At 43.0% G+C, this 25,960-nt stretch overlaps 1 protein-coding gene across 1 annotated transcript in view; it reads right to left on the bottom strand.

Moving 5' to 3' along the window:
• Positions 1-3,964: 3,964 nt before the first annotated feature.
• The window catches only part of UBE3C (ubiquitin protein ligase E3C), a 117,194-nt gene continuing 95,198 nt past the window's right edge, over positions 3,965-25,960 (bottom strand). The window contains exons 20-23 of the mRNA XM_038755613.1: positions 23,792-23,980; positions 23,639-23,705; positions 16,930-17,060; positions 3,965-5,697 (exon numbers count right to left, since the gene is read on the bottom strand). Coding sequence (XP_038611541.1) covers positions 5,527-5,697; positions 16,930-17,060; positions 23,639-23,705; positions 23,792-23,980 — 558 coding nt within the window. The 3' untranslated portion in view covers positions 3,965-5,526. The remainder of the gene's footprint in view (positions 5,698-16,929; positions 17,061-23,638; positions 23,706-23,791; positions 23,981-25,960) is intronic.

Genomic DNA, 25,960 nt, shown 5'->3' with positions numbered 1-25,960 from the left:
CTTCAACGCATTTAAAATGTATCACTTAAAATGATTATGCGATTCGGCAGCCCACACAGTTAGTTGAAGGGTTTCCAGATTACCACATTGTCAGGCCAATTTACAGTCAATCTCTGACACCAAACCTTGGGGAAGTGGTTGAGATCAGAGAAACAATGAATTCCCCAAGGAAGCTTATTTACAGATGGCGTTTCAACGAATCCACCTATCAGGTCTCAGTCTGCCAGCCCTGCTTGGGCCAGGGGATGCGTTGGCCAAAGTGGCAAAGATATTTCCGCTCCAATGGGGTAGCAATGGCGAGCCAGGCAGGGTAGAAATTCGATAATAATAATAATGATGGCATTTGTTAAGCGCTTACTATGTGCAAAGCACTGTTCTAAGCGCTGGGGGGGATACAAACTGATCAGGTTGTCCCACATGGGGCTCACGGTTTTAATCTCCAGTTAACAGATGAGGTAACTGAGGCCCAGAGAAGTGAAGTGACTTGCCCAAAGTCACACAGGAGGCATGTGGCAGAGTCGGGATTAGAACCCATGACCTCTGGTGCCCAAGCCCGGGCTCTTTCCACTGAGCCACGCTGCTTCTCTGGTATTCAATATCATCATCATCCTCATCAATCGTATTTATTGAGCGCTTACTGTGTGCAGAGCACTGTACTAAGCGCTTGGGAAGTACAAGTTGGAAACATATAGAGACAGTCCCTACCCAACAGTGGGCTCACAGTCTAAAAGGGGGAGACAGAGAACAAAATCAAACATACTAACAAAATAAAATAAATAGAATAGATATCATCATCATCATCAATCGTATTTATTGAGCGCTTACTATGTGCAGAGCACTGTACTAAGCGCTTGGGAAGTACAAGTTGGAAACATATAGAGACAGTCCCTACCCAAGACTGGGCTCACAGTCTAAAAGGGGGAGACAGAGAACAAAATCAAACATACTAACAAAATAAAATAAATAGAATAGATATGTACAAGTACAATAAATAGAGTAACAAATATGTACAAACATATATACATATATACAGGTGCTGTGGGGAAGGGAAGGAGGTAAGACGGGGGGATGGAGAGGGGGACGAGGGGGAGAGGAAGGAAGGGGCTCAGTCTGGGAAGGCCTCCTGGAGGAGGTAATATGATACCAGCGTGACAACTAGTCCCCAGGGGTCACATCAGTCAATGGTATTTACTGAGCACTTAGTGCAGAGCACCATACTAAGCGCTTGGGAGAGTACAATAGAGTTAACAGACACGATCCTTGCTCTGAAAGAGCTTATGTTCTAGCAGGGGTGATTAAATTACAGGTAGGGGAAGCAACAGATTTATGTGCGTTAAGTGCTGTGCATTTATGGGGTGAGTACCTAAATGCATAGAAGGTGAGGACTGACTGCACAGGTGATGCTCTGCACACAGTAAGCGCTCAATAAATACGATTGATGATGCAGTAAGGAGGGAAATAGGGTGGGGGTGGATGGCATTAGTTAACTAAACATTCAGTCAGCTTCTTGTAGTCAAGAAACCTGGGCTCTACTTCTGTTGTACTTTCCCAAACGCACACTACAGTGCTTTGCATTCAGCAGGCAGTCAATAATCGACTGATTTACTTGGATGGAGAGACCTCAAGGAAAGAGCAGTAGAGGGAAACAGGAAAGACTCGAGTCCTAAAGACGCGACAGACATTTGAGGGAAGTCTAAAAAGGCTTGGCTAGAAAGGGAGAAGTTTCAGGTAGAGGCAACCAAAACATAAAGGCTGTTTGGGGGGGTCGGAGTGGTGTGGAGAGAATAGATGATGTTCTCGGGGGCCCTGGGTAAAGGGTAGGATTTGATGAATGTCCCAGTGAGCAGACATCAAAAAATCCAGTTGGCTGATCTGCTTGGCAACTATATGCCATGAAATGTACAGTGAGAAGAGAGACCCGCCACCTTTTCCAAGAGACAGCCCCCCATGGTATATCAGGCAAAGAAGCCTTCTCCTTAGAGTCAGGGATGGAAAGAGAAAAGGAAACTAAACGGCCGACATTACTGAACGAGCAGCTTTCTGGGAGAGGCAGAATTTTTTTTTCTCAAGATTGAGATCAGCTTTATGCATTCCCAGCCCAGTTGAGGCTTTCTTGCCCAAGGCAACCTACACTTCCACACCTCAATGATGGGACTAGGAGAGGAAGGCCTTAGAAAAGTAACTTGGTGAAGCAGTTCTCATTTTTGTTTTGGTAAGACAGGAGGGAAATACAGAACTGGAGGACATGGAGGAAAATACAGACATGGAGGAAAATACAGAACTGTTGCCCACTATTGAAGCTAGGTCCAGCCCCAATCTCCCCGCCATCAAGGAAAGATAAAGGAAAATACAAAGGGACATTTCTACACTCCTCAAAAACCTCCAATGCGGACCATTCCCCTAGAATCAAGCAGAAACTCTTTCCTGTTGGCTTCAACAGGAGTTGGGAGGAGCGATGAGAGTGAGCTGGGGAACATTTGGTGAAGAAAACATTGCACATCAGTTTTCTTCACCAGATGTTTCCCAGCTCACTCTCTTCATTCCTCCCAAACTCCCAACTCTCTGACCTTTGCCTAGCACTGCCTTTCCTTCCAGATGCACCAGTCCACACGCTTCCATATTCAAAGTCCTCTCAAAAGCTCACCTCCTCCAAGAAGCCTTCCTTGACACCGGTCGTGTTAACCCACTAAACACATAAAGTTCTATATTTATTCCCATCTTCAGAACCGAAGTATGTATGTCTACTCAACTATACATTCAATTATTTAATTCAGTTATTCCATCCTTGACCAATGAAACCAATGAAAACTACTACTTACAAATGAAAACTACTACTTATAAATGAAAACTACTTACAAATCCCAGGGTTAGGAGGGACAAGATGTTATATTGGTTTTCCCCCCATTAGACTTGAATCCTCTTGAAGGCACGGCCCCAGATCTATTGCTTCTAGTGTACTTTCCCACACACTCACTGCAATGCTTTGCACAGAGTAGAAGCTCAATAACATACCATTGACTGATGAAATCTGATTTTGCTCCAACTGTATTTATCACTCTAGTAAAATGTGGGGAGGCAGATGAAACTATTAGCTAATATGAAGTTTGGATTTTTCAAAACATCTCAGTCCTTCATAGTCTCCTTGCCCCTCATTTGCATGGAAAATTAAGCATTAACTAATTGAACTGCGACTCAAGCTGAATAGCAGGAGACAAGTTCTACCATTGAATTTGAGACCAATTTCCCAAGGGAGGTACAGGAAGCCACATGTCTGCGACATTCTCCAGGCAGAAATCCTGTAGCAAAAAGGATAAAGAGTAAAATGGCTCATTAGATATTCTTCAAATTGATTATACATTATTATTCAAACTTCACGGTGGCAACGGGAGGAATATGGTGCAGCCTCCATTTCACAAGGAGGAAACAAGTGAATGAGAAGAAGGGTCTGGAATTAAGCCCCGTTCCCTGTGGGCAGGCATGCAAGGAGGGTGAAATGACGATAGTTAAGTCTTGGTCAGAGCCAGGACTAACATCAAGGAATTCTTGGGCCTAGAACTGTGGCCCAAATACAGTCATTCCTAACCTTGGTTTGGTTGCTCAGACTTCAAAGTCTCTGAGACATCAGAGGTTACTGGAGACAAAGCCTTGAACCATGGATTGGAAGCTGCCATGCCCGGCAGGTTGAAAGAAAGAGTTCATGAGCCACTGGCCACATAAAACAGGGCCCTGGAATTAGAGCAAATGAATGCAATTTCAAAGTCATTTACAGGTATACAAAAATAAAGTTATAAAAGAAATAGGAGCGGCATAAAAGAAAAAAAGACAACAGCAACCATCAATCCCTCATCAATTCTAACTACTCATCACCTAAGCTTGAAAGCAAAATATTATTCCCCTGACACTATCATCAAGGAGTATGTGAAGCACATAACATTCAACATAAATAAAGCAGCCTAAAGCAAAATCAAAAAGAAAATCCATTATTTTATTTCTGTATATCAAGACTACAAATAGCATTTGAACACTTCATTTATTACCCAAAGAAATTATACATTTTTATCATGATACTAGTAAATATCTTAAAAGTATCAGAGTCTTCTCGCGTTTAAAAGCATATTGCTGGTTACTGTCAATTAAAAATGATGTCCCACAGAGCCTCCAATGACAGTAAAATACCTTCAGCATAAGAGATGAATAGAGACTGGACTGTAAATTCTGGTGATCTTTTCTGTCTGTAACATTAAAGAGGGTGTGCTTTCTTTTCACATCTGATGTTTTGAGTTGTTTACTGTTTTTAATCAGTTAAATTAAATGTGAACACAAATCCTGACCCAATAAAGTGCCTATTATTAGAGACCGTTTCCTCTCGCCAAGGTACTCGAGTTTTCTTCCCTGGCCGTCGAACTACATTCGGCAACCTGCTTCCACCGTCTTTCCTAAGCAAAACCACGCAAGGCAGCAGATGGCCACAGAAGCTGCTTGGCCCCCAAAATAACCAATTCGATTGGTTTCTACAGCACAGATGTGGTGAGGGAGGAGAGCGAAGCCATAACAAGGCTATGAATCCAGCAGGCTTCAGAGCGAAAAGAAAAAGCCTGATACTTTGGTTCAGATGGTTTTTAATAGATGTTACAATATACTTTCTTCCAAAGTCATTACTACTGTACGGACTGTGTATGCCATGGGGAATTGATACATACGAGAGGAAAATCTGTAAAGGTACAGGAGGAGACCGACGGAAACTGAACAGAGAAGCAGGTATATTTTACATCTGGTTAAGGTGATGTCCACCTCATCATGATGCAGCCCAATGCAGCACTTTAAAATAAGCATGCGAATCCAATCTCTTGAAATTCCCTTAGAAAGCACAAATAAAATATGATAAATGCTACTTTTCTTAAGCCTATTATTTCGGGAGCAGGTGGCAGCCTGAAACAAATGTGATTTTGTTTTAGTTGCCGTGGCTAAGGTTTGTAAACAATTTTACCACAGGAGGATCGATGTGGCGTTTCGATAGTACACATCTTGTCCCCCACTCCCTATCCCCAAGCCCTTCCCCACCTTCCAGGACGTCTGCAAACATCCCTTTCTCACTTAGAAGATTTACAACAGGACAGTCACCCTGTCGTATCCCACTGAGCAACGCGCTGCATTTTACACAACTTTATTGCCAGCTCGTGAAGTTATTTATATTCAAACAGCAAAAAGCCAAAGCTTCATCTTTGGTTAATTTCACTGAGTTGCCACTGTTCTGAAAATGTGCTCTTCTCGGCATAAACACTAATCCAGCCACACCACGCCCAGCATTCGTTATTTCTGAGTCGGAATAAAGCAGGGTCGACGTGAGATGAGTGACGGTTACGGAACAAGTCGTAAGTTAACCAAGAAAACGAGAGAAAAATGAAGTCTAAGGGGGGCATTTGAGAAGGCAGGAGAGCTGCGGAAACCTAGCCCGATGCCCTGGGTTGGTGGGTCGGGGCTGTTTAGGGGGTAGGCACTGGTTCGTTCCTCGGCAGAGGGTTCGGCTCAGCTCAGCTCAAACCCAGCGGCGCACTCAATGGCGTACAGGAGCTTGCTCCGAAGCAGGTTTTCATCATAAAACTCGGGAAGCTTCAGTAAGTTCATGCAGGTACTGGCAGTGGGGAGCCTGTCCAGATCCGACCCTCCATTGTGAATGCAGAACGCCGGATACAGTTCCTGTGAGAGAGCACAGGACAAACAACGTGGCTTTCTGAGCGTGGGCACGCGCCCGCACACACACGCACACACAAAGAGTTCCCAAAAAGTCTTCACCATCGACCCCGATAAGTCCCCAGAGAATGAGCAACTCACGTGGGTCAAAACGTTGGGCTCCTACTCGCTCTCCTCTTCTTGCTATGCATTCATTCAATCGTTATTTCCTGAGCACTTACTGTGTGCAGAGCACTGTACTAAGCGCTTGGGAAAGTACAATACAACAATAAACAGGGACATTCACTGCCCCAACGAGCTTATAGTCCGGTGGGGGTGGGGAATGGGACAGACAACAGAGGATCTTTTCCCGTGTACAGCCAGAAGATGGGGAACAAACTACACTTTGGGGTCAGAGCCCCAGGGTGTGGGGCTAAAATCCACCCTTTCCCGTCCATCCAAACTGCTACCACATTAATACAGTCACTCAACCTATCCTGCCTGGATTGCTGCATCAATCTCAGAAATCCTCAGAAATCTCCAGTGGCTACCAATCAATCTGCGCATCAAGCAGAAACTCCTCACCCTGGGCTTCAAGGCTGTCCATCACCTCGCCCCCTCCTACCTCACCTCCCTTCTCTCCTTCTACAGCCCACCCCGCACCCTCCGCTCCTCTGCCGCTAATCTCCTCACCGTACCTTGTTCTTGCCTGTCCTGCCATCGACCGCCAGTCCACGTACTCCCCTGGGCCTGGAATGCCCTCCCTCTGCCCATCCGCCAAGCTAGCTCTCTTCCTCCCTTCAAGGCCCTACTGAGAGCTCACCTCCTCCAGGAGGCCTTCCCAGACTGAACCCCTTCCTTCCTCTCCCCCTTATCCCCCTCTCCATCCCCCCATCTTACCTCCTTCCCTTCCCCACAGCACCTGTATAAATGTACATCTGTTTGTACATATTTATTACTCTATTTATTTAATTTATTTGTCCATATCTATTCTATTTATTTTATTTTGTTAGTATGCTTGGTTTTATTCTCTGTCTCCCCCTTTTAGACTGTTGAGCCCACCGTTGGGTAGGGACTGTCTCTATATGTTGCCAACTTGTACTTCCCAAGCGCTTAGTACAGTGCTCTGCACACAGTAAGTGCTCAATAAATATGATTGATGATGATGATCAGCCTCCTTGCTGACCTCCCAGCCTCCTGTCTCTTCTCACTCCAGCCCATACTTCACTGTCCCCTGGATCATTTTTTTTTTTACAAAAATGGTCAGGACATGTCACCCCACTCCTCAAAAAACTCCAATCGTTGCCCATCCACCTCCACATCAAATAAAAACTCACTACTGGCTTTAAAGGACTCCATCACCTTGCCCCCCTCCTACCTCACCTCGCTACTCTTCTTCTACAGCCCAGTGCACACACTTCGCTCCTCTACTGCTAATCTTCTCACTGTGCCTCAAACTCCCTTATCTTACTACCGACTTCTTGTCCACATCCTGCATCTGGCCTGGAATGCCCTCCCTCCTCAAATCCGACAGGCAGTTACTCTTCCGGCCTTTTAAGTCTTATTGAAGGCACATCTCCTCCAGGAGGCCTTCCCTGACTAAGACCACCCCATTCTCTTCTCCCACTCCCTTCTGCATCATTTTGACTTGCTCCCTCTAATTCTTCCCCTTTTCCAGCCTCAGAGCACTCATATACATATCAGTAATTTTTTTTATATTAATGTCTGTCTCCCCCATCTAGAGTGCAAGCTCATTCTAGGCAGGGAATGTGTCTGTTTATTCTTGTATTGCACTATCCCAAGAACTTAGTACAGTGCTCTGTACACAATAAGTGCTCAATAAATATGACAATGAATGAATGAATGATTGGAAGGCTGAGCCTCGTGGGGTAGGGGTAGGGTCTCAGCTGTCAGGAATTCTACAGCCTAAAAAGTTCCCACTGCATTCGGCATCTAAAGTGAAGTTGGGTTTACTCGGTCTTGGGAGGGAGAATTTGCAAGCGTGAATATGACTCAGAAACAGATAATTCCTCCCAAATCCCCGAGAATATGATCATGAAACCCGTACTGTCTCTGGGAAACTCCTGCTTTCTGTTGCTGGGCTTGGAGCATGTCTGAGCTGTGCCCCACAAGGGCTAGGGTTTTGACCCTGAAATGGCAGCAATGGACAGAATCAGAGATACCTTCTGAGAGAGAAATATTTTGGGATTTCCCACTTGCCCACAGCCAAAATCCCCCTCTTGCTCCCTCCCCTCCAAATCCCTCTCTCCATAACAGCAGTCAGAGAAACACTGGCAGCAGGACCTGAGTAGGCCCTGCAGGGCAAGCCCAAGTCGTTCTGTGGAAACGGCCTGGATGGCGTTTTCCGGCCTCTGGAATGGGATTCGGTCGGTCTAGCTGTGATGCTGATATGCAGCAGAAGTGGCAGACCCGAGGGCACAGCCCATCGGTGTGTGTATAATGTATAAAAATGTATAAATGTATATACATGTATATATAAACATATATATAAATATATATATATGCATATATAAATGTATAAATGTATAATGTATAAAAATGTATAAGAATGTATAAAAGTGCACAAGGTTCCTTTTCTTGAGTCATGGAGAATGACTGTGGATTTTCTCTGCAACCCTAAGCCATGCCAGATACTATGCCCCTGTCCTCCCAAATGGTTGTCCAGTGATGGTTAGGCCCTGTTCTTTAACAGCCAGCCAACAGAGTCCCCGCTGGCATCAAGCACTGCAGAGAACCTGAGAAGAGCTTCAAAGGGACAACAATACATGGGCCTTGCCTCCAAGCAGCTAGAAGTCGAATGACTGCAAAGATCTATCATCTTCATTTCCTCCCTATCCTGGTGGGAATGAGGAGAAGCTGATGCATTCCAAACAAACACTTGTAAGTGACGGGAAGGTTGTAAATGTTGTGACCACTGGATTCTGCATGGATCTGCTGCAGTGACAGAAAGCGCCTTCCTCATCTGTAAATTTATATAAGCTCATTGTTCTTACTGTTGTCCTAGTATCCTTATGTTATTTGCTTGTTTCAATCTTTCACTGTGTGTCCCTCACCCACTTTTTATACTGTGGGGACCAGGGACCATGTCTAATTTTCCTCCATCACAATCTTCCTTAACGCTTAGCACAGTGCTCTGCACACGGGAGGTACCAAATAAATGAACGAAGATCACTGCCAGGAGAAGTATTTTCCCAGGTAAGACAAGCAGTATCATATTTATCATATTTTTATCATATTTATATTATCATATTTATATTAAAAGCTAAGAAATCACTCTTTTCCTTCCCCAAGTCTTGAAACACGCAACTTGCTCCTCGGACAGTCTTGTCTTGGCTGAAGGAGAAAGCTTACTCAGTCTATCATTCCCCAGTCAAGGAAGAACTGCTGTGCTCTCAAATATTCCTAGCTGGAGCGTGACTTAATCCAGTTTGCCGAGTTCCTGGAATGGAGACTACAAATCCCTGGGGAGACGATTCCAGTCAGAAAGATGGGACTGTGGATGTTTAGCTTAACATTTTTAGAATGCTTGTTCACCCATTCGTTCCACAGCATTTATCTCATCCCATTTCCCCGCACCCCTGAGCCTGGTCTGGCCTTGTACATATCTATTCTATTTATTTTACTTTGTTAGTATGTTTGGTTTTGTTCTCTGTCTCCCCATTTTTGACTGTGAGCCCACTGTTGGGTAGGGACTGTCTCTATATGTTGCCAATTTGTACTTCCCAAGCGCTTAGTACAGTGCTCTGCACCCAGTAAGCGCTCAATAAATACGATTGATGATGATGATGATGGTCATTTATTTCAAAGTCTCCAACTGTGGAAGCGGCCTGTGCAGCTCAGGTCAGATCCTGGGGGACAGAAGCTCAAACAAGTCCCCGAAGCAGACAAAAAGTCCACATTTCTGCCGAGGTGATCCCTGGATAGATATCTCCTTGCCCTCTGGGCCCACCTGCCTTTCACTTATCTCAGCCTGTTTCCTCTTTCTTGGTAAGTTCCTCCCCCTGTGAAGCGGGAAGAGGTGACATGAAGTCCAACCTGGTTATCTTCTATCTACACTCCAGTACTTAAAGTGCTTGGCACATAGTAAGCACTTAAACACAACTATTATTATTATCATTGCTACTTCGTGGCATTAAGCAGAATAAAACCTAAGGACTCTCAGTGGCCTCCCTTCTGCCTTTACAAAGTACAAGCTGATAACTGCAAGAGGAGAGGAGGGTGTGCATCTGTTCTGCTCACCCTGGATCCAAGCCCTACAAGAAATAGGGATTTTTTAAAGGGCCAAAAAGACACAGGCAGGTAGCAAATGGAGAGCAATTCTTTGCTTTAACGATACTGGATAGTCAGGTTAGGAAACTGCCATAAATTCCTTCTGCTCTTCTCCCCACCATCTGAAGAAAACTGGCACTCTTTCTCCTCTCCCTTTACCCCTCCATCTGTTTATCTTCTGCCATGCTCTTTGGCTGCTTCAGTCCAGACTCTATTTCATCAGCATTATGCTGCTAGGGACTGTTAAATGCATCCTTAATGCACACGATATGTGAAAAGGTTGATACTACGATGGCTTCGAATAACCAGGGACTATAAATATCTTCATATATCAAAATCAATAGGGTTTTGCATATTATACGCATGATATACAGAATGTGATTTATAAGTGGATGTCTCCACTCCAACCCGTAAACAGGGATCTTCCTTAACCCCGAAGCATTCTTAATCTGCTAATGGCTCTATCTTGCTCTGTTTTCAGCACTCTGAAGGGTTGTAAGGAGCAGGGGGCTGTGTCGTTAAATATGCAGCTGGTGATATTTACCTAGGGCTTCCCTCCTTCTGCAGGGTAGGGGGGAGGTCAGTTTGACCAGCTATACTGATCACTCACTCAGTCAAAATGCAAGGCCCCAAGTGTATTGGTGGATTGTAGTGTGGAAATGTTATCCTTTGTTAGGGCTTCAACCCAGAATATCCCGCTAAGACCCAAAGAGAGCCATTGACCTTTTTCCTATCCACAACCAGCCTTTGGGAACCCCAGCATCGCAGGCTGGGCTGCAATGACGGTAGCCCCCAAGACCGAATCCCTCTACTAAATTTAGGGAAAGCTGCTGTTCCTGGTTGATTCCTCTTGGATCAAAACTGAAGAGTAGAGTGTCAAGGTGAGTCAAAATCAGCTGGTCAGTTACCAGTTGGCATGGAGAACCCATTGTTAGGTGTTGTGACCTCTCAAAAAACCAAAAAAAAATCAAACATGTTTCCCCTGCCTTCCTGCCAGATTTAGAGGTGCCCTTGGGGAGTTTACAATTTATTCAGCTGACAGGCAAGAAATAATTCTATAAACAGAGAAGGATGCATAAAATATGAGAAGCAGCATGGTCTAGCGGTTAGAGCACAGGCCTGGATTCTAATTCCAGCTCTACCACTTGTCTCCTGGATGACCTTGGGCAAGTCACTTCACTTCTCTGTGCCTCAGTTATCTCCTCTATAAAATAGGGACTCTGCCCAACCTAATTACATTATATCTACCCCAGTGCTTAGAACAGTGTCTGGCAAATAGTAAACACTTAAATACCATCAAAAAAGGGGGATGTAACAAATATTAAGCCTCAAGTGGAGAACCAACCCTTCACCAAGCCCCAGTGGTTTTCCCTGTGCCTCTCCCTAGGCCTGGGTGCATGCCTGCTAGCGTGTCTACCTCTTTGGCCTGTATGTGTCTGTGCCTTGAAAGAGCTTGGACCCAAAAAGAAAAAAGTCAGCATTCTTGCACCTAAGGCTGGGTAACTGAGCTGGATAACTGACCAGCTATCTGTAGACTCTGTAATCGTTTTTTATGAGCTGTTCTAATTTCCTCAGGAACCCTCAGCTGAAACAGGCCCCAAAGGGGCATAAAAAGAACATTGATTTAATTCAGCTACATTTGGCTGAACTAAAACAAGCATATTTGATTTTTTAAATGGCATAAACCCCTTAGAGTCAGGAGGTCAATGAGATTTGGTTAAGTAATTGTGTAAGTGGAAAGTTTAAAATGTATTTCACAGCTAAATGCTGCATTTTTTTACTGTTCCTTTCACAATGCTAATTGAATTTTCCTACTCTGAGCTTTAAAAGTATAAAAAATGAAGTTCTACACTGCAATGCCAAGCCAAGGGCCCCATTTCTTGCATAATCTCTTGCATAATTCAGTAGAGTACAATGGGAATCTGCAATAGTTCAAAAGAGAGAATCACCATCAATTTATTATGTGACCTGATGGTAACTTAACAATTTTCTCCTGTACTGTAATGATTTTTTTTGTCTGTAACAATCACATTTATTAAACTTATTAAACTTTAATTAGCTTTAGCAAATGTTATTTTTCTCCGCTAATCTGGCACTAAGAGTTCTCATAATTTTTAAATGGTACAGCCCTGGCTGTGCTATCTCTGCCCTATGAATCGTAAAACATTTAGACAGTCTCTTCTCTTAAACAAATACTTACTAATTTTAGCAAAGGGAAGGTCCTTCAGTCAAGTGGACCCGGCTCAAACTTGGAAAGTTTAGATTTTAAGACAGGGCTTCAAAATGGAAATGTCCAACTTTATTCGATTACTGAGTGACAACTGATTTAAGCGACTGATATTGATTTCTCTCTTTAACATACTGCAAACCACTTTGAAACCAGTACTTTGCAATTTGTGTTTTTGAACATAAAATCAACTCCCACTGGCGAAATTACCCAGTTTTATTCACAGTTCCAGAGCCAGGGTGAGCACTGGGGTCGTTTTTCCCATCCTATTACTCACCCACTCTCCTCAAGCCCCACCTCTCCTCCACACTCATCCCCCTCTACACATTTATCCTTTACTTAGCCATCCTTCCTTCACCCGGCCACAGTGTTACACAGATACTCAACAGAGTTGACCTGTTTTGCAGCACCAGTGGTGGGTAGAGAGAGAGAGAAGTGGCATGGTTTAGTGGAAAGAGCCCAGGGCTTGCGGGTCATAGGACCTGGGTTCTAGTCTCGGCTGTGCCGCTTGTCTGCTATGTGACCTTGGACAAGTCACTTAACTGCTCTATGCCTCAGTTTCCTCATCTGTAAAATGGGGACTAAGTCCTTCGCCTTCCGACAGACCGTTAGCGCCATGTGGGGCTGGGACTGTGTCCAACCTGATTATCGCGAATCCATCCCAGTGCTTAAAATACAGTGCCTAGTGGAGAGTAAGCACCTAACAAATACAATAAAGAAAGAAGGCGGCTTGGGTCATCGGACTTCCCTCCCCAAGGAGTGAGATTCACTGTGGTGGTGGCAGGACAGACAGGCCTGGTCACTGACACTGCTTATCCAGGGAAAAAGGCAGCCATACCAATGATGAGATTCGGGGGGGTGGGGGAGAAAGGGAGAGGAGAAAAGGGTCAATGAGGCCTTTTGAAGCCTGCTCTCCAGACAGCAGTGGCTGGACAGGAAGACAAAGAATGACTGAACTCCAGGCTGGTCCCCTGGGAGCCGGCTGGAGAGGAGGATTAGGCCTGCCAGGAGGTCAATCTCTGGGAAATAGCTTTCCCCGGGGGAAGGCAGAAACACTGTTCCTTGCCAAATCCGCCACAGTGAAGGTGTGGCACAACTGTTGCAACCCCCTCCGTTCTTCAAAACACAGATACTACCAAATTGTACCCAGACTGATGAGTTATTTTCAGAAATCTAAAAGACAGAAGTGTGCATTGGTTTTTTTGCCTTTGTCCTCATTCGCCAATATCACTGCCGCTGCCTTTTGCTCAACTGCATTTCCTTTGACTCCTCAGATCATTTGGCTAAGGGAATCCATACATTTTCTTGAACCAAACACATTTACTATTCCTTCACAATCAGAATCCCATGGAAATGAACCAAAGATGAACAGAATGGCAGCAGGGTAAATTAAACTACTTTTAGGCTTGTGTCCCAATTTCCATTATACCCATCCTGATTCCTTTCAGGCCCTGGGTATGTATGCCAGTCTTATTATCACACTGATTTATTCTCTACCTTCTTTGGGGGATTATTCTTTTATGATTTGGGGTTTATGGGGGGAATAGCTTTTTCACACAGGAAGGCATTCCTCAAGCACACATGTGATTTTAAAGAAGCAGTGTCATAAAATACACCCGGTTCTATAATGTGGGGGTTGTATTTTCACAGAACCTCTATTAGGGAAAATTGTGTCAAGCAGTATCCAACACGTGCACAACTGTTTCTACTAAAACTAATCTGCACTGCATCCAGATAGGCTGCATTATCAGATGAGCATTCCCTAATTTCACTGTCGCATTCTACCCAAAACCTGCAGAAAAAACATGCGTTCTGGCAGAACTGACTGTATAATAGACGCTTTAACAACTTACTCTTTTGACTCATTTTCACCTTATTAGACAACAAATTCAGAGTGATATTTGTCGATTCATTTTAGTTTGGTTATAAATCTGTAATATTGAGGAGATGGGATCTGTGAGTTCTAATCTGTGGTGGGATTATTTCCAAGTGCATGGAAGGAAGAGGTAATCTGAACTGGCAGTGAGAAGTCTATTTGAAATATCTGTCCTTTCTGACACAAGGCCACAAAAGCTTTACTCAGTGACATCGCACTAGACTGCTTCACTGTACCATGCCTAGGGTAACCTCAAAAAAGCATTAATAAGAATGAGAATATAATGATAAACTAGTTATGGATTACTTACATGGCTACAAAATGATGCTCAAAACTATATTTAAAACTAGGCACTAAGATTACATTAATAAACATCTGTTTCTCTGAAGTTCAAAGTTCACTGCCATGTGACTTCACTGAAGAAATGATCTGGGCCTGTAAACCCATTTTGATATTAAAGCAGAAAATCAACACAATCAATCAATCAAATTTACTGAGCGCTTACTCTGTGCAGAGCACTGTACTAAGCACTTGGGAAGTACAAGTTGGCAACATATAGAGACAGTCCCTACCCAACAGTGGGAACACAACAAAGGACTCATCCTCTTCTTGATTTTTCTCCCAGTACTACAGCTCAAATCACAAACTTGGGTCCCTAAAAAAATTAGTAGTCCACACGTCCTTCTGCTCCATCTCATCCCTCTTTTCCCATTAGTAAAAGGCCTTTGATGTTGGAAAGCTGGGGATACTGTTCAAAAAGGTTTTCAGGGGAAACATTAGGCAAAAATGCCAGTTTCAACTGCCAGGCAATGGGATGCCAGGCTAAGGGATGCTTTGACCAGCTCTGTAGGTCCTGTGGGAGGTGTTCTAGGGTATCCTGGAGGGAAAAGGAGTCTCCTTTGGAAATGGACTAAACCACCATTGTCCCCTGGACCAAAAGGCCAGAACTCAGATACCCAGAAGGCTTCAAGTCCAGAGTGGCCACAGGATATGAGTTGGAGGTGGGCTGTTTGATGGCTTTCTATTGCAACTAGTTACAGGTAGGCAGGAGGTCTTTCTGGCATTTCAGAAGAAGCATGGCATAGTGAAGAGTGTCAGAGGACCTGGGTTCTAATCCCGGCTCCGCCACTTGCCTGCTGTGTGTCCATGGACAGGTCCCTTAACGTCTCAGTGCCTCAGTTTCCTCATTTGTAAGATGGGGATTCATTACCCAACCCACCTCCTACTTAGTCTGGAAGCCCCAATCTTAGTATGGTCCTTGGCACAAAGTAAGGGCTTAATAAATACTACAATTATTACTGGTAGTTCATGCCACATGTGGACTCTAAAAATGGAAGGAACACATTTTTCCACCTACACCTCCTCCTATTCAGGGCTTTAAACAGTTTTAACAGGTAATAAAAGAATCCACAGCAACCAAGATGACCCAAACCCACCCCAAGGTAACTGCAACAACAGAGAATAGCTGTGGAGATTAGGCAGCAGCCATGGATGGAAGAATGGTTCTGGTGGGACAAAGGGGTAACTCTGTTATTTGATTTGTGGCAGTTCATTTTTTTAAAAACTAAAGGGGCTGCTCTTAGTGGTATTCCCTTCTAGATATCTTACCCCATCATCGAGCTTTCTCCCATCTGCCCAACTCAAAAAAAATCAATAGGACTTAGTGAGCACCTACTATGAACCTAGTAGTCTAATAAGAGCTTGTTACAGAACAATTCATTTTCAATGAAAAAGAGAAAAACCTATGAGCTGAAACTAAACATCAGCATTTTTATAAGATATTTCATAATAAATGAGTTAGAAGTGATTCAAATATTTATTCTGATAGTAATTACTCTTGTAAAATCAGGGAAGAATTGGGAATTCTCTAGAATTCAGAATTATGACATTTTCCAACTTCTGCATTCATATGTTTGGTTTTGTTCTCTGTCTCCTCCTTTTAGACTGTGAGCCCATTGTTGGGTAGGGACTGTCTCTATATGTTGCCAATCTGTACTTCCCAAGCACTTAGTACAGTGCTCTGCACATAGTAAGCGCTCAATAAATATGATTGATGATGATGATGATGATGATATTATCAATCGCCAAGCTTCCATTATGTTGACTTTTTGCATTAATTTCTTGTAAAATGTGAAGACATGTCTGAAGGATTGAAATGTAATGGAAAAAACTCAACATCCCCCCAAGTAATTTAGGAAAAAAATCTCCACTTTCTGCCCTCAAATAACTGAAAAGTAATTTGGAGTCCAATACTAAAAAAGAAACTCTTCCCAAACCAGTGGTCTCAACCTGTCCTAGATGCCTTTGCTTCACACTGGCCTATATTTATCCAGGAGAATAAGCAAACTGCTTACCACCTCTCTGCTAGCTTTACAATCTCAAATTGCCTTATTGTGTGAAAGGTCAAGAACTGCAAAGGTTAAGAATAACTTCCTTCAGCAATACCCAGGAGATAAAAAAAGTTCACAAAAGTCATTCATCAAAGGTTATCTGAAAGTGAATGGTTGTGTACATGCTACCCATAAGTACAGGTTGGTTTTCAGTGGGTTACTGGATTATAGTGACATTTGTTACTAGTGGAGAGGCCCAGGTTAAGAAGGAGCAGCATGTAAGAAATAGTCCTAGCATAATTTAAATAATGGTTCAGAAAATGCACCAAGGAAATTAATTTCTTTAAAATTAACATTTTCTGTTCCTTGCAATGGATAAACTGCCATGAATTTTCCTGTATGATAGCATTATCTTGGGATACTCGAAAGCTTCATGAAACTGGTGCCTTACATTAAAACAATAAACAAACCACTACCTCACAAATACTGTTTTCTCAGTTATAAACCATTTCATTTAATTTCTTCACAGTTCATACCTTAAAGCCCAAAAGTGGAGGCCGGGAACAACTCGTTACAAACTTCAGCAGTTTGCGTTTTTCTTCATCAGTGAAGCTTTCGACAACTCTCCAAAATATTTTAATTACAGGGTGATCGGCTGCATAGCCACCTACAAATAAAATCAATGGTTTTAGTCGCAAAGTAAAAACAGGATCACATGATGACAGTGCCATTTTAAAGTGAAAAACTGACACCTGACTTGTTCAAGAATTGCACAGCACTAAAAAAGAAACTTATAGCCAACAAATAGGAAAAATCAGCAGTCTGAGAATCATTGTGATCTAGTGGAAAAAGCATGGGCCCGGGAATCACAGAACCCGGGTTCTAATCCCAGTTCCGCTACTTGCCTGCTGCCTGACCTTAGACAAGTCACTTCATTTCTCTGGGTCTCAGTTTCCTCAGCTGTACAATGGCATTATATGTTTGTACATATTTATTACTCTATTTATTTATTTTACTTGTACATATCTATTCTATTTATTTTATTTTGTTAGTATGTTTGGTTTTGTTCTCTGTCTCCCCCTTTTAGACTGTGAGCCCACTGTTGGGTAGGGACTGTCTCTGTATGTTGCCAACTTGGACTTCCCAAGCGCTTAGTACAGTGTTCTGCACACAGTAAGCGCTCAATAAATACGATTGATTGATTGATTAAATATTTGTTCTCCCACCATTTTAGACAGTGAGCCCTCAGTGGAATAGGGGCTGTTTCTGATCTGCTTATACTGTATCCACCACATAGAACAATGCTGGTCACACAGTCTGCTCTTAACCAATGCTACTACTACTACTATTGTTATACCTCCCATTTCTGACTCCAAATGATGCTGGCCAGAAGTTGGAAAAACAGATTGTAAAATACGAAGTTACCACAAGAGGGACTAAGAAGCTGAAGAGGGATAAAGTGTAGCAAGAGGTGAAGTCGAAACTACAAATGTCAATTTTGTTGAATTTTATCAAAATGCTGAATTTTTGCAAGGAAGACAGCACTCTAGAAATGATGAGGTGAATGCTTACAGAAGCTGCCTTGGGACAAAACCTTATCAAAATGCTGAATTTTTGCAAGGAAGACAGCACCCTAGAAATGATGAGGTGAATGCTTACAGAAGCTGCCCTGGGATAAAACCTCACTTTATCCAGAAATATGCCACCAATGATGGGCCAAGTCTCTCAGGGTCTTGAACATGGAATTAATATTTACTGAAACTTATGATTTCACGTTAAAAACTGTTAGGCTTTTAATGGGAATTCAGTGTCACTGCCACAGAGCAGATGATCTTAGTTTCTCTTTTTAAAATGTCAATGATTGTAGGCTCGATCACTAATTCATCGGGTCGTCACCAGTGTTAGTTTTATTGGCAAACAGCACGGTGGCTTCTGATGATGTGAACTAAACAGGTTGGTGAGCAGACCCCAATCCAAAATAATTTATAGTTTTTAATGCACCTAAGTACTTACTAAGACTAAAATAATTGTTCAACATTGTTCCCACCATAGTTAATGCACCCTGGAACAACACCAATAAAGAGAAGACTAAAGTGCACTAATTGGCACCTCAATGAAAGTGATAATACTAAAACCTATTTACTGGAATTGGGAGGCTAGTCAAAGGTGTAAGCTTTTAATCTAGAGAGGGTAATGCAAACAGCTGAGGACAATTTCTTGGCAGAGGAGAGATAAGACTGATTGTATTTTGTCACTTCTGGCTTGATAGTAGAGAGAATTGCTGTGCAAGATCAGGTGCTGTTTGCCTTTTCACAAAGCCCGCAGGTTTGGTGGCCCAAAGTTCATCTGAGAAGCTGTGCAAATCCCTGCAAGCCCGTGGGAATTAACCATAGGGCAGATCCTATGTAGAGAAGCAGCGTGGCTTAGTGGAAAGAAAATGGTCTTGGGAGTCAGAGGTCGGGGGTTCTAATCCCGGCTCCGCCACTTGTCAGCTGTATGACTTTGGGCAAGTCACTTAACTCCTCTGTGCCCTCAGTTACCTCATCTGTAAAATGGGGATGAAGACTGTGAGCCCCACATGGGACAAACTGATAACCTTGTGTCTACCCCAGCACTTAAAACAGTGCTTGGCACATAGTAATCACTTAACAAATACCGTAATTTTTCGTTATTATCATCCTGCCCGTGACCATCACGTAAGATGGTGGTGCTGAACTAATTTCAGGACTTGGGAGACTTTAGTACAGGGAGGTTACAGGAGCAGTTGAGGGGCTGAAGGCAGGCCCCAAGCTTTTCTCTACTCAAACTCCACACGAGCTCCCTGACTACACACTGGAGGTCAAAGGGGGAAATGATATGGGCATCTTTATTTCAAACTTCCCTTAGATGTAATTAGTTCAGGCCAATAACCTCTCAAGGCTAGGAAAACTTGGGATCCAACATGGTGGAATTACAAAATCTGGTTATTTGGTTCCTGTGGAATTTTGAGCCAGGCTTTTAACAGGTCAACGTGGCCCACTATTAGCATGACCTGTGGCCTAAGAGAGACCAGACAGCTGTGGCAGGAAGTGGGAGAGCAGGAGAGAGCCTGGTGGGGTGGGATCATCATCATCATCAATCGTATTTATTGAGCACTTACTGTGTGCAGAGCACTGTACTAAGCGCTTGGGAAGTACAAATTGGCAACATATAGAGACAGTCCCTACCCATCAGTGGGCTCACAGTCTAAAAGGGGGAGACAGAGAACAAAACCAAACATACTAACAAAATAAAATAAATAGAATAGATATGTACAAGTAAAATAAATAAATAAATAAATAGAGTAATAAATATGTACAAACATATATACATATCTACAGGTGCTGTGGGGAAGGGAAGGAGGTAAGATGGGGGGATGGAGAGGGGGACGAGGGGGAGAGGAAGGAAGGGGCTCAGTCTGGGAAGGCCTCCTGGAGGAGGTGAGCTCTCAGAAGGGCCTTGAAGGGAGGAAGGAATGGGGTGGGGTGGGTCTCTACACCCATCCTGCTGGCAACCCAGATCTTTGCTCCCTGCCTCTGCTCCAGGCTGAGGTGGGGCTGCGCTAGAGTGCTGTGGCATTTTCTGGTATCCACCCCAGCACATAGTAAGCACTTAACAAATACCACGGTTATTATTATTATTCAGCCCAGAACAATGACCTAGGCAGAAGGGATAGGGCAGGTTTGACCGTGTTCTCTGCCACTGCTGTCCTCGGTGGGCAATATCATCTGCTTGAGCCTGTGTATATATGTGTGAGGGAGGAGGTGTGTGAGAGAGGTATCTATCTCTCTGTCCCCTTCTCTCATTATCTGTCTCTTCCCTTTACCCTAAACTTTGAAGCACTCTCCCTGCCTGCCTCCAGAAGAATCCCATCCATGAACACTTTAATCTGCAAGAAATGACTATGGAGAGTTCTATGCTTCGCCTTCATTTCCTCTTGTTCTCTTTGATGTAACAGACTGCTGATAATTTTAGAAATGATTATATTAGGATGCAGCTTTTAAAAACTGCAGCCCACATCAGAATGTATGACGCAAGTGGCCCACCCACAAGAAAGAGTCTGACATGCCAGCTCGACAGACACCCGCTGAGTTGGGTTTTCGGAGAAAAATTATCATCTTAGGAGAACCTGCTGTTTCTCTTCCTTCGGAATGAGTCGACATGCAGTTCACAATGGGGAGAAAAATGATTTCTGATAGACCAGCTGTGCCAAGACTCTTCATGTAGATCTCTTACAACAAGCATTCTAATCTGTTATTCCTCTACGTGATGAAAGAATGCACTTACTGTCAGGGGCAACAGGAATATAAACCCTAGCAATAAAACACTTAAAACATACAATTCATTTTAATGTATAAAGATACCCTTTTATGTCCTCTAGTCATGTTTTGCTTATCTAAACATAAATAGTCCTCTGTGTTACAGTTAAGAAATACTACTGCCCTGGATTTTGGCAGCTTCTCTTTTTCAGACATCCAAGAATTCTCTCGATACTAATTCAGGCTCACAACATCCTAATGCTATAGGAAATGTCAGGTTCAACCCCCCAATTATACATGTGCAGGGACTGAGGCCCAGAGAGGGAGAACTTGTAAGGCAGTGAAGTCACCGGTGAAGCAATGTGCTCTAATGGAGCCTGGCATGACATGACTTGGAGTTTCAGTTAAAAATCTTTTCCAAAACCCTCCTTTCCTTAGGCCATCAAGGGGACCTGGCACTTGTAAAGTAGCTTTTGAAATCAGGCAATCAAGTTTTGCATTTACAGCTTTAACTACCCCTCCGTAAATCTCCGTCTTTCCATCTCTGTCCCTTTCTTTCCAGTTTGTGATTTCCAATTTTAATTTTGGCCATTATTCTGTTTGGGGAATCTGGTTCAGCTATGATTACTATGGCATTTGCAGTGATAACAATTGATTACAGACAACATCTATGTAAACTTTTTTCCTCTGTAATCAACTAATCAATGGTATTTACTGAGGACTTACTGTGAGCAAAGCACTCTACTACTTGGGAGAACACAGTAAAATAATTATGTATAACTGATCCCTGCGCATAAGGACCTTACAGAATAGAAGGAAGATAATCCATTTGGACAAGAGTGGAGTAAAGTTTAGGGGAGAGAGAGAATAGACATTGAATCCTTATTTTTTAGATAAGGAAACTGAGGCACAGAGAAGTTAAATGACAAAGTAGGCAAGTGGAAGAACTGGGATTAGAGTCCAGGTCTCCTGACTCCCATCCCTGTGCTCTTTCCACTTTGCCATGCTGCTTCTCTGTATTATTCTGAATACAGGATGGTCATTTTTCTTCCTGGATTCGAGTTTTTCAGCTGAGCAGTTGTATCAATTTCTTAAAGCAAAAATTTCAGAATAGGGTAAGCATTTCGAGCTCCCAAAACCGAAACTTTCAAATACTGAAGGATTTTTGTGATTATATGAATACAAATCATTTTCTAGGAATCAATGGTATTACAGTGCTTACTGTGTGCACAGAACTGTACTACGTGCTTGGGAGAGTACAATACAGAATAGTTAGTAGATAGACTCCCTGTCCACAAAGAGCTTACAGCCTAGCAGAGGAGACAGACATTAATATAAATAAATATATATAAATGCTGTGGGGGCGAATATCAAGTGCTTCAAGGGTACAGATCTAAATGCACAGGCAACACGGAAGGGAGGAATAGGGGAAAGGGGAACATTCAGCGAGGCCTCTTTGTGAATATTATTAAGTATCTGAAGGTGGGGAGGATGGTGGTCTGTTGTATATGGATGGGAAGGGAGTTCCAGATTACAGGGAGAATGTGGGAAAGGGGTTGGTGGTGAGATAGGCAAGATCGAGGCATAGTGATCAATAATAATAATGATGATGATGATGGCATTTGTTAAGCGCTTACTATGTGCAGAGCACTGTTCTAAGCACTGGGGGGGATTCAAGGTGATCAAGCTGTCCCACATGGGGTTCACAGTCTTAATCACCATTTTACAGATAAGGTAACTGAGGCTCAGAGAAGTTAAATGACTTACCCAAAGTCACAGCAGCTGGTGCTACAGGAGCAGCATGGCCTAGTGGACAAGGTACGGATCTGGGAGTGAGAAGGACCTGGGTTCTAATCCCACTGCCCAATGTCTGCTGTGTGACCTTAGGCAAGTCACTTCACTTCTCTGGGCCTCAGTTACCTCATCCGAAAATGAGGATTAAGACTGTGAGCCCCATGTTAGACAGGGACTTTGCCCAACCTGATTAACTTGTATCTACCCCAGCACTCAGAACAGTGCTTGGCACATAATAAGCGCTTAACAAGTACCATAATTATTAATTAATTATCATTATTAGAGGAGCAAAGTGTGGAGGGCTGGGCTTGCAGGAAATCAGCGAGGTAAGGTAGGAGGGGGCAAGCTGCTGGAAGTCAAAAAAGATGAAATACCTTTAGTTTGTTTTTTTTGGGGGGGGGTGGAGAATGTGTTTTGTGATTCATGCTATTTATTCAATCATTGTGTCTACTCCTATGCAGAAGACTTGAAAACAGAATATTACAAGCCTAAACACTGTCCTCCTGAACATGAGAAACCTGCATCGATAACATGAGGAGAACATGGGCTACCCCAGAGTCCTAAGCAGAATCAATCAATCAGTATTTATTGACCTATTCTTCTCTAAATGCAATTTGATAAAGGGTCTAGCCAACCACCTCCAACCCAAAGACTTTGCATTTCTATGGTGAAGCCGCCCCAGCCTGAAATCATCTACCAATCAATCAATCAATCAATCGTATTTATTGAGCGCTTACTATGTGCAGAGCACTGTACTAAGCGCTTGGGAAGTACAAATTGGCATCACATAGAGACAGTCCCTACCCAACAGTGGGCTCACAGTCTAAAAGGGGGAGACAGAGAACTGAACCAAACATACCAACAAAATAAAATAAGTAGGATAGAAATGTACAAGCAAAATAAATAAATAAATAAATAAATAGAGTAATAAATATGTACAACCATATATACATATATACAGGTGCTGTGGGGAAGGGAAGGAGGTAAGACGGGGGGATGGAGAGGGGGACGAGGGGGAGAGGAAAGAAGGGGCTCAGTCTGGGAAGGCCTCCTGGAGGAGGTGAGCTCTCAGCAGGGCCTTGAAGGGAGGAATGCCAATGCCTTGGAATCCGAGGGACAGAAATTGTTACCCAGGAATCAATGCTGAGCCAAGTAAAAGCGGGAAAGTACATACCAGAGTAGTTCGTGAAGGATTTCAGGTCATCGAGGCTGATGGGAACTTGAGCACCGGAAATTAAAACCTGAAAAGAGAAATTTGAATCCTGAAGACTGGAAGGATTATTTCCACCCCAGAAAAACAACTGGTTTGGAACAGTGAACACTCTACCTGGATTTCCTGCTGGTCAAACATTCTGAGCCATTCGAGATTCACAACATTGGCCAGGCCCTGCCTGAAGGCCAGGCAGTGCTGACGGATCTGCTTGTTTAGTCTATAGTCTGCTACAAGGTGGATGTATGCAATTCGGTTAGCGCTGGTGACGGGAATATCTTTTCCACCCGGCTTCAGTTCAACAACCTGTCGGTACAAAAATGAGTATTTTCTTAAGCGTGAAGGTACAGGAAAAGACTGTGAGTGGAGTGGCTCAAGAAAACAAGTACACCATAAAAATCTCAAAAACATGCACGTTAAAATTAAATACTACCATGAATTTGTAGAGCAGTTATTACTTTATTTTACCAAAACCATGTCATATCAATTACCTTATTTTGTCCTCACAACATCCCCATGAGGGAGGAGAAAAAAATATCATCCCCATTTTAAAGATGAAGGAACTGAGACACAGTGAGGACTACTTGCCCAAAGTCACATAGCGAGAGAGGGGAGAATTAGGGCTGGAATTTAGGACTTCTGACTCCTAGAAGCCTGCTTTTTTTTTAAACCACCCTATTCTAAAACCTCTCCTTCTAAGGCTAACAGATGGATGATTGAAAACAAACAAAAGAGTGAACAGCAGCATGCAGAACAGTCGATTCTTCTATAATGTGGGTGCTCTAGGTACGTGCTTTGGAAAGATTGTTATTGAGAAAGTAGAAAAGGTTCTCCAGCAAAGTGCTTCTGTTTGGACGCAATCTGGTGTTGGTCAAGGCTTTCTTAAGCGCGCATTTCGCCCCCAAGTTACCTAAGAACTGACTGTATCCATTTTTAGGTACTACCTTTTTAAGTCCTGAAAGATCTGGAATTAAATTTTTGCCTTTCAAAAACAATACTTTTTTTCCAGCCGCCTGCTACATAATACAACTTATTTTTGTCCTGACCTAAGGAAGAAGCTCCTAATGTGAATTCAATCTATGTATCAATCAATCGTATTTATTGAGTGCTTACTGTGTGCAAAGCACTGTACTAAGCGCTTAGTATGTATGGCGGGATGGCTCAAAACTTTGTGGCGCCAATCAACCACAAGATGTGTTGAAGCCTGATCCTTCCTTGGAACAAAGCTGAGCAAAGGGTCTTGGCAAAAAATCAGCACCAGAGCCAAAGGCCTGAGAAATCCCAGAAAGCATCAAAGGTCATAGAGAAAACTGCTGACACTGCCTCCTCAGGAAGCATAACACTTAGATAGGATCAAGTATATCACATTAGGTGGAAGGATCAAGAAAGTGACAAAACAAAAAGTGTGGGAATTTTTTGTCTGCAAGGGGAATCAAGGAAGATACCCCAAGCATGGGGGGAAAATACTGGACAACCTTCTGAAACCTAGCAGAGGCCCCTCTTGAGGAATATAGCAATAACTGACAACCACAATTTATATAAAATAACAATCACCGAAACAAATGACACCAGAACACAATTTATCTAAAATGCCATCATCATATACGGCTAGACCATTTTTGCCTGTGATTGGCAGTAAGGACCAAGAGTCTGATCTAGACATCTTTTAGGGAATAAAAATAAGAAGGACCATGACTAGACCAACTTGGGAGAATGATTGCAAAATATTCAGGGGGAGATACAGGAGAGAAAATAATGGTCTTAATGCTATCATATAAGCCAAAGCTATCAGACCAGGCTAATAACATGGTATGCCCATATTGTAAGTAAAAAAGAATTTGTGTGACCAACTGTTTTACTGTGGAGCAAAATAACATCTAGATATCTAGGTTAAATAACGTATACATTACATATCTCCTAAAAGGCTTTACTCTGCTTCCTCTTGCTGTACCCATAAATATGGGACAGGAAGCAGCATGGACTAGTGGAAAGAGCGCGGGCCTGGGAATCAAAGGACTTGGGTTCTAACCCCAACTCCACCACCTGTCTGCTTTGTGACCTTGGGCAACTCACTTGACTTTTCTGTGCCTTCATTTCTTCATTTGAAAAATGTGTGATTGAGACTGTGAGCCCTTGGTGGAATGTGGACCGAATCCAACCTGATTATCTTTTCTCTACCCCGGTGATGAATACAGTGCCTGGCACATAGTATTTATATATTGTATGCATTTATTTTATTCTTTCATTATCATTATTTTTGTCCACTTCTAGATCATATTCCTTTTT

This window comes from Tachyglossus aculeatus, chromosome 13, assembly GCF_015852505.1.
Source record: "Tachyglossus aculeatus isolate mTacAcu1 chromosome 13, mTacAcu1.pri, whole genome shotgun sequence".
In the NCBI taxonomy this organism is placed as follows: Eukaryota; Metazoa; Chordata; class Mammalia; order Monotremata; family Tachyglossidae; genus Tachyglossus; species Tachyglossus aculeatus.
This window is presented reverse-complemented; position numbering and strand designations above follow the sequence as displayed.